The sequence below is a fragment of the Mastomys coucha genome, unplaced genomic scaffold, assembly GCF_008632895.1.
Source record: "Mastomys coucha isolate ucsf_1 unplaced genomic scaffold, UCSF_Mcou_1 pScaffold5, whole genome shotgun sequence".
Taxonomy (NCBI): Eukaryota; Metazoa; Chordata; class Mammalia; order Rodentia; family Muridae; genus Mastomys; species Mastomys coucha.
The window spans coordinates 49,013,275-49,013,880 of NW_022196911.1; the positions used below are offsets into that span (position 1 = coordinate 49,013,275).

Here is a 606-nt window from a genome sequence, read left to right on the forward strand (position 1 = left end):
CTCTCTTTACTTCCTAACCCTCCTGGTCTGGGACCTCAGCATCAGGCAGCTATAGTCCAGGTCTTGCTAGATCTGAGAACCTCCTAGAGGTTTGGCTGTTCTCTATCTGCTTGCAGCAAATTCTCAGTTCACCCTAGAACAGGGCGGAGGAGATACCCGCTTATGTCTTGGGATTCTGTGTTGTTTTGGCTTCTCGGAGTATGGAGAGATTTTATGAACTGATCTCTAAATAATATTCACTCCTTTTTTTCCTGGGATCTAGACTTGGGGTGTGGTGGCTACTGCTGCCCTCTAGTGGGTATGACACAGAAGCCAGACAGCAAGTAAGCAGCCCAAGCCACACTTACCACCAGAGAGCTGCACACAGCACTCCTGGTAAAGTAATTGCCAGCAGCAGCATCCTCCACTCTCTGATGAAGTATGCAAACAGAGGCAGCACCATGAAGCCAAATGAAAAAAATATGCAAATTCCTAGGGTGGCGAATATAATTCGAACTGACTTGGAAAGAATTTCTGTTCCTGTTCAAAACAAGGAAGGAGTCAAGTTAATCATTCATTGGGGTTATTTCCTTATGAATCTTCTGTGATATCATTTTTAACATAGAG

The 606-nt window shown here is 44.7% G+C and overlaps 1 protein-coding gene across 1 annotated transcript in view; it reads right to left on the bottom strand.

The window, feature by feature from the left end:
• The window catches only part of LOC116078662 (solute carrier family 22 member 21-like), a 9,762-nt gene extending 9,236 nt beyond the window's left edge, over window positions 1-526 (bottom strand). The window contains exon 1 of the mRNA XM_031354014.1: window positions 348-526. Within this exon, the coding sequence (XP_031209874.1) occupies window positions 348-442 (95 nt within the window). The 5' untranslated portion in view covers window positions 443-526. The remainder of the gene's footprint in view (window positions 1-347) is intronic.
• Window positions 527-606: the final 80 nt, after the last annotated feature.